Source organism: Eurytemora carolleeae, unplaced genomic scaffold (genome assembly GCF_000591075.1).
Source record: "Eurytemora carolleeae unplaced genomic scaffold, Eaff_2.0 scaffold1668, whole genome shotgun sequence".
Lineage (NCBI taxonomy): Eukaryota > Metazoa > Arthropoda > Copepoda > Calanoida > Temoridae > Eurytemora > Eurytemora carolleeae.
Window position 1 is genome coordinate 66,645 of NW_019397553.1, and position 8,783 is coordinate 75,427.

At 30.2% G+C, this 8,783-nt stretch overlaps 1 protein-coding gene across 1 annotated transcript in view; it reads left to right on the top strand.

Annotated features, from left to right (window-relative positions):
- The first annotated feature begins 4,308 nt into the window (after nucleotides 1-4,308).
- LOC111714872 (uncharacterized) overlaps nucleotides 4,309-8,783 on the top strand; it is a 24,235-nt gene continuing 19,760 nt past the window's right edge. The window contains exons 1-3 of the mRNA XM_023490086.1: nucleotides 4,309-4,321; nucleotides 5,170-5,983; nucleotides 7,056-7,248. Coding sequence (XP_023345854.1) covers nucleotides 4,309-4,321; nucleotides 5,170-5,983; nucleotides 7,056-7,248 — 1,020 coding nt within the window. The remainder of the gene's footprint in view (nucleotides 4,322-5,169; nucleotides 5,984-7,055; nucleotides 7,249-8,783) is intronic.

Consider the following 8,783-nt stretch of genomic DNA (forward strand, 5'->3'; position numbering starts at 1 on the left):
TTGAAATATCAAATTTTTACACCATCAGGTTAGAAAGATATAGGAACGAAACATTTAAGTTTTTGGTAAAAGCTCAATTACTTAATGTTTTAATTTATCTTATGCATATTGTATTTTTAATACTGATAATACTGAAATATATATATCTAAGAAAAGTAGAGAAAAGAAAAGGCTTTATGCAATTCAAAATTTGACAAGAAAGATTAAAAAATCTTGTAAAATTGTTTGAAATACCCTTGCTAAGATGTCTCGTGAATATTGAGTACATGATGTTGTAAAACGTATATTCCTATATTTAATATTGTTGGTTCAATCCAAGGAAAACCCTGAATTACATGAATGTAAACAAATCTATAAAAAGCTTCTAATAGGCGAGTTCACTTTCTTTAAAAGGGAAAAACAATTTGAAAGTATTAGCTTAGCAGTGCTTAACATTATGGCAGGAAAGGCCGGAGCCTACAAATCTTACAAGCACAAAATATTTAGGAAATTTTAAATATTTTTATTTAAAATATTTCTCTGATATCTTTGCAATCTAATTCATGTAAACATTTAAAATGTTACTGATCTAGTAGAGTTCAAAGTTTAAAATAATAATCCTAAATANGGTTTTTTCCCCTAGCACTTTCAGTTTTGACACTTTCACCTTGACATTTATTACTGTTAAGGAATTTTTCCTAACCCGTTCAAAATCAATAAATTAAGAAGTAGATAATGGGCATTACAAAAATTTAAAAAAAGAAATGAATACCAAAAAGTTTGCAATAAAAAACCACAATTTTTTAAACAAAAGCAAACATTTAAACTACCAAACTAACAGGCTTATTATATTCATATTTTTCAAATGTAATGAAATGTAAGAATAAGATTTGAAAATGAAACAAGAAGAATAATTTAAAGATGGGAAACAGTGTGAATGGAGTAATTATTTGGTAAAAATCATAGGTAGTAGAAATTCCTCTGGATTAGTTAAAACGGTTTAATCTGTGTATCAAGTTGATAATCCTTTTTAATCTGTGTATCAAGTTGATAATCCTGTTCTATCTGTGTAATCTGTGTATCAAGTTGATAATCCTGTTCTATCTGTTTAATCTGTGTATCAAGTTGATAATCCTGTTCTATCTGTTTAATCTGTGTATCAAGTTGATAATCCTGTTCTATCTGTTTAATCTGTGTATCAAGTTGATAATCCTGTTCTATCTGTTTAATCTGTGTATCAAGTTGATAATCCTGTTCTATCTGTTTAATCTGTGTATCAACTTGATAATCCTGTTTAATCTGTTTAATCTGTGTATCAAGTTGATAATCCTGTTATATCATAAATTCGGAAAATTGGTAAAGTTCTAAATGTGACTTGCAGGACTTGCAGAGTACAAGTTGTGCCATCAAAACTCAATTAAAGGGACTGTAAGCGAAATTTCCAAGAAACCTTCCATGCAAAGATTAAAACGGTTTCTGCAAACGATGTCTCACATTTTTGGACAAAAAAGTGTTAAATTCTGACAATTTCGTCATGAATATCAAACTCAAACAAAGCTTTTCTGGGTATCTCTATAGCTCGGAAATTCCCATTTCCAGTCGTTCACTTGATATGACGCTTAAAGTCCCTATAATAATACAGGAAATTTTCTAATTAAAAAAATAAATATGAGTCTCACTGAAATATATAAACAATTCGAAAAGTTAATCATACAATTTTTAGACAGCATCAAACTCAAAGTTTCGTAAAGCCTTGGTCTTTGGTTTTATCCCACCAACTCACTTTTAATTATTTTTGTAGCTTTAGACATGTAAAATTTAAAAATGAGACGCGCGTTTTTCTAGTACTATACTTGATTTCTCCGTTAGCGCACATTGCAGATTGCACATCTTGAAAATATGAGAAATTGATATATTTGCACATTGTATATTTCGCAAGTTTTCTTATATTTTTGGACACCTTAATTTTGTAAAAAATATAGATTATAAGAAAAAAGGTAATTGATTACTTACCTCCAAATCTTATTTTGCATAAATCTTTGCAACATACTGGTGTAAACATTGTATAACTGGTATACCTTCTGAGTTTTTTGATTTTGTTTGGACACAATGTGAACAGGTATTCGTTGTTTATTCCTTTTACGTTGATCCAATTTAGTTCTGTTCTTTATCTTGTCTCTGGTTTCTAGTAACCCCCTCCTACCCTTCTCTCCAACCTTCTCTCCTTGCACTTGGTTTAGATAAAAACCATTATTTCTGTATATTTCAGAGTTGATCTGGATAAAGATAGAGATAGTCCAGTTCTTCTACACTGCAGGAACATTTAAACTAAACCCAACATTCCTACTCTATACTTCCGGACTACAAAGCATTAGTTACTCGGATATACAGTAGGACTACAACGTATTAGTTACTTATATATACAATAGGACTACCAAAGTATTAGTTACTCAGATATACAGTAGGACTACAACGTATTAGTTACTCATATATACAATAGGACTACAAAGTATTACTCAGATATACAATAGGACTACAAAGTATTAGTTACTCAGATATACAATAGGACTACAAAGTATTACTCGTTACTCAGATATACAGTAGGACTACAACGTATTAGTTACTCATATATACAATAGGACTACAAAGTATTACTCAGATATACAATAGGACTACAAAGTATTAGTTACTCAGATATACAATAGGACTACAAAGTATTACTCAGATATACAATAGGACTACAAAGTATTTGTTACTCAGATATACAGTAGGACTACAAAGTATTAGTTACTCAAATATACAATAGGACTAAAAAGTATTAGTTACTCAGATATACTGTAGGGCTACAAAGTATTAGTTACTTAGATATACAATAGGACTGCAAAGTATTTGTTACTCAGATATACAGTAGGACTACAAAGTATTAGTAACTCAGATATACAGTAGTACTACAAAGTATTTGTTACTCAGATATACAATAGGACTACAAAGTATTAGTTACTCAGATATACAGTAGGACTACAAAGTATTAGTTACTCAGATATACAGTAGTACTACAAAGTATTAGTTACTTAGATAAACAATAGGACTACAAAGTATTAGTTACTCAGATATACAGTAGGACTACAAAGTATTACTTACTTAGATATACAGTAGGACTACAAAGCATTAGTTACTCAGATATACAGTAGGACTGCAAAGTATTAGTTACTCAAATATACAATAGGACTACAAAATATTAGTTACTCAGATATACAATAGGACTACAAAGTATTTGTTACTCAGATATACAATAGGACTGCAAAGTATTAGTTACTCATATATACAATAGGACTACAAAGTATTTGTTACTCAGATATACAGTAGGACTGCAAAGTATTAGTTACTCAGATATACTGTAGGACTACAAAGTATTAGTAACTCAGATATACAATAGGACTACAACGTATTAGTTACTCATATATACAGTAGTACTACAAAGTATTAGTTACTCATATATACAGTAGGACTACAACGTATTAGTTACTCAGATATACAGTAGGACTACAAAGTATTACTTAGATATACAATAGGACTACAAAGTATTAGTTACGATCAGATATACAGTAGGACTACAAAGTATTAGCTACTTAGATATACAGTAGGACTACAAAGTATTAGTTACTTAGATATACAATAGGACTGCAAAGTATTACTTAGATATACAGTAGGACTACAAAGTATTATTTACTCAAATATACAGTAGGACTACAAATTATTAGTTACTCAAATATACAGTAGGACTGCAAATTATTAGTTACTCAAATATACAGTAGGACTGCAAAGTATTTGTTACTCAGATATACAGTAGGACTGCAAAGTATAGTTACTTAGATATGCAGTGAACTACAAGTATTAGTTACTCAAATATACAGTAGGACTACAAAGTATTTGTTACTCAGATATACAGTAGGACTGCAAAGTATTAGTTACTCAGATATACAGTAGGACTACAAAATATTAGTTACTCAGATATACAATAGGACTACAAAGTATTAGTTACTTAGATATACAATAGGACTACAAAGTATTAGTTACTTAGATATACAATAGGACTACAAAGTATTTGTTACTCAGATATACAGTAGGACTACAAAGTATTTGTTCCTCAAATATACAGTAGGACTGCAAAGTATTAGTTACTCAAATATACAGTAGGACTACAAAGTATTAGTTACTCAGATATACAGTAGGACTACAAAGTATTACTTAGATAAACAATAGGACTACAAAGTATTAGTTACTCAGATATACAGTAGTACTACAAAGTATTAGTTACTCAGATATACAATGGGACTACAAAGTATTTGTTACTCAGATATGCAGTAGTAGTACAAATTGCTATACTTACTAAGTATATTCCTGCTTAATAGCTATTTACATTCTTACTTAGTTAGCTAGCTCTATTAATCAGCATCTTGGCTAAGATATATTGGCTTACTTACTCAACTACATAACAGCTTTAATTACTTAAATATAATATATTCAGGCTTATATATCTCGATTATTAAAGCCTTTCTTAATTAGTTACGTATCATTCCTTACTCAGCTTTAAAGATCCTTACTTACTCAGATAAACATTCATACTTACTCATTTATACATGCTGCATGTACACTCTTACTTACTAGTTAAATACATCATTACTTACTAAAATATGTACCTTATTCAGCAATATAGGTCTTACTAACGTATAAAGCTAAACTTTTTTATATTTATCTATTTATCAATCTACTCATCTATCCTTCTATCTATCTATCTATCTATCATCTATCTATCTATCTATCTATCTATCTATCTATCTATATATCTATCTATCTATCTATCTATCTATCTATCTATCTGTCTATCTATGTACTATCTATCTCCAACGCCCTTTTTACAGGAACATGTAATAAATCTTGCATAATCCAAATCTCAGCCAATCTTCTTCAAATTTTGATTGAACAACGTGCTTCGTGCTTATATAGTGGTCCTCAAAAAAATGATCAAATAGAAAACTTTCCGACGGGGTATCTAATTTTTTTGTGGTTACATATTTTTTTAAAACGTGTTCATGGCTGAGCTGATTTCTTTTTGATTTATTTAAAAAGTAGAATTCTTAAACTGAATATTGCATTATTCAACTGGGATTAGTTTAATATATTTTGTAGATGGTTGGAGTCCCCTCCTCCAATATTCTGTAGACCGTCTCCTTCTCCACCTCCCTTCTCATCTACCATCACCAAACCATCTTTATCCTACAGACTTGCTTCTCCTTCTCCTCCTCCCTATCCCAAACCTTCTACTTGGATACCCCAAATCAAAACCTTTAACCATTAATCCGTCCCAATTAAACAGATTAATTTCCAAACCGGATTTTAATCCGTCCGTCCCAGCTCCTAGCTCTACGATATCCCTGCTTCAAGCTAAATTAAAGAACAATATACCAATCCCTCCTCCGATTCCTAGCTTTGATCAACCTAAGCCTGCCTTCTCATACCATTTCGGAGAACCTATTAACCTAAGAAAGAAGAGTATAAACAAACCAAATCAGTCAAATCCAATCATCGAACCACCCAACATTTCAATTGAACCTATCAATCATGAAACGAACCCAACCAAACCTTACAAGCCTCCAATCCTACCTGGAGAACCAGAAACCATCCCAACTAAACCTTATAAGCATCCAAACCTAACTGGAGATGCAGAAACCAACCCCGAGAGAAAATTCAATCCTAGAGTAGAGGAACCGTCCCGTCCTTCTCCGCATCCTGCTCCGCACCCTCCCCCACCTAGAACTTGTGATAGAAAGGTTGAACCTGGACAGTTCTACCGGAATATAGATCCTGCTCTACTCCGACTCTCCCAACCTCCAAAACAAGGACGGAAAGTTAATCTCCAGAAGAAGGATTCTATCTATGCTAAGCTTGCTTTAAGAAAACCAAAGAATTTGTCTTTTTCAATCCCGACCGGAAAGCTATCCAGGTAAGAACATATTTTCTATAAAGGAATTTAATTTTTGCCACAAACTCAAATTTTCTAATTCTTATATCTTTTCAACCTGATATTTTAAACTAAGAATATTTATCCATCAGAATTCATAGTTTAAAATATCTCCGATATTGGGTTGCACCGATATAGAGATTAGAAAATCTTATTTTGTTACAAAAACTCAATTCCTTTGTCTCTTTTGATTAAAATTTTTTTTTTTGTGGTTTAAAAGTCAAATCAAGCCGAATTTATATAAGATGTTTAGTGACCTTCTCTAAAACCGTTTTGAAAGTGACTTTCTAAAACTGTAATCCTTACTTAAATTATCTTTTAGAATTTTGTTGTAGAATACAACTATAATTTCTTCAGCTTGTTACTCAGATAGTGAGGTTTAAAGGACACCTAATTGTCACTTGAAATCATATCTTCAGGCCTTTCATATTTAGATCTGTGGTTTGAAAAAACTATGTTAATAATAGAAATCTATTTAACCAATTCATGAAGCATTCATTTTTTCCCTTAATACTTCTTTTCTATTAATCCTTTGATATCAGTACACAATATAGAACCTTTGGAAGAACACAATGGAAGAAATATTGTTCCACTGATTTGCACAAAAAGAAGAAACTTTTCATAAAATATCTGAGAATTGTACAAGGAAATACGTTTCTCTGATATTAATTGTCATCCACAATAAGACCAAATAACTTAATTAAAAAGATTAATTATTTCCCCAGGAAATTATCCTTGAGATAATTAAGTAAAATTATACCCCGCTCGATCTTTAAAGTTTTCGCGAAAAAAATCGTATTATTGATCAGGCAGACCCCATTTAGGAAAGGAACTAATTTCTTGTCCTAAACTCTAATTTTCTAATCCACATATCTTTAGATGGTTGAAGTTTAAGGCTAAAGTAATCAGTTCTTAAATGTTATCAACCATTTTGAGTTCGTTACTTGCATATGTGAAATTTTGAATGCCGCGTAGATTAAAGACGACTAAAAGGTTATTACAAAATTTTGGTTTCTTGGGAAACCTTGTTTATATATATAACTTTAATATTCAGGTTTGAGAGAGATAGTGCAATAATTCAACAAAATAAAGTAACATCATTTTCCAGCAAACAAATCCCAAACATAAACAACAACAACATGAATAACAACAACAATAGCAACTGTAAGAACAACAACATGTACAGCAGTCAAAACAACAGTTCTAACAACATCAACGGTGCCGGGACTGGATTTTGCACCATGAAGGTTAGTTAAATAAAATGTCATATATGTCATTAAATTCATCAAATTCATGAAATATTCTGATAGACAGTGCTTAATTGATTAACATTTTTTTGTATACAACACTAAAAACTATCAACTCTCTCCGCAATGGATATAGATTCAAAATAATTCAATTTGTAGGATTCTTAATATTAACACTTTTGATCGAAACAATTTTAAAAGTGATGTATTATAAATTAAATTAAAATTCCAGAGATTATGAATTCATAATAATTAATTAGTAAATCACAGGAATTAGTATCGCTTTAACTCATTAACTCAATTAACCACTAAAGGGGCTAAAGTCGTAGCAATCCATTTAAAAACAAACAGTCGGCGTAGAACAGGTTCTCTCTCTGTCTTTAAGCGGTTTCCCAGGGTTATTGAGAATGAATTACTTATAATCTTGAAAAGACGAAATATAGAGTCCTATTTATTATTTTAATTAATCTCTGGTATTAATGCAATGTTGGTTGATTTTAATTAATCTCTAGTATTAATGCAATGTTGGTTAATTTTAATTAATCTCTAGTATTAATGCAATGTTGGTTAATTATTACTCTCAAAGGAAAAGGCTCTCTCGGGGACTAAAGACATTTAGACCTAATGTTCAAAGTAATGTTCAGTGCAATAAAGAAAATTTGCATTTTTATTCTTATGTTTGTATTTTAAAAAAGAAAATTGTGTAGGGTTTATTTCAACCTGGAGTTTGATAGATAAGAAATCATTAAAAACTGTTCTCAATATGAAACAAATGAGAAAATATTATCCACAAGTTAATTTTACATTAAGCAAATGAAACACTATTGAATACCTACCAGAAAATTTAATTTTAATGACTCGAAAGTTTAAGATCAGCGAAATTAAATTGAAAAATTGTTTTACAAAAAAATTAGCTTTTTAAATTTATTTAGGAACAAATAATTTCATTAAAATAATCATCATTTGGCATTAAGAGTTAAATCTACTTCTTATATCATATTAGTATTATCATATTATTATTATTATCAAAAGACACGTTTTTAAAAATAATTTTTTATCCAATTGAACGCACGAAGCCTTGTGATTTTAACGATTTAGAGGAAACGTAAAGACAATTTACGTGACGTAAAATGTGAAAGTGCTTCCTTTATGGCTTTATGCCTTTAAAAGATCAACATAATTTATTTTAAATTTTAACAATTTTAGTTTTTCACTTTTGCTTTTCAAATCGTCATTGTGCCTCAAATAAACATAAATACCACAATTTTTAAAAAAGATTTAGGAATTTCCAAAAATATTTTTTTTTCAGGCAAAAGTTTTTTCTTTCAACCTTCCTTTAACAGAGGGTTCAATCGGTTCAGCCGTTTTGTCTTTTATTGAATAAAAACTAACACACGCCCAAACAGTCAAATATATAAATAGAAAGATGTTTAAAATTATTATTCCTATTTTACTATGCTGGGTATACTAAAGTATGCATTTACTTGCAATCCAATTGCACACACATTATTGGAATGGACTTTAGAATCAAACAG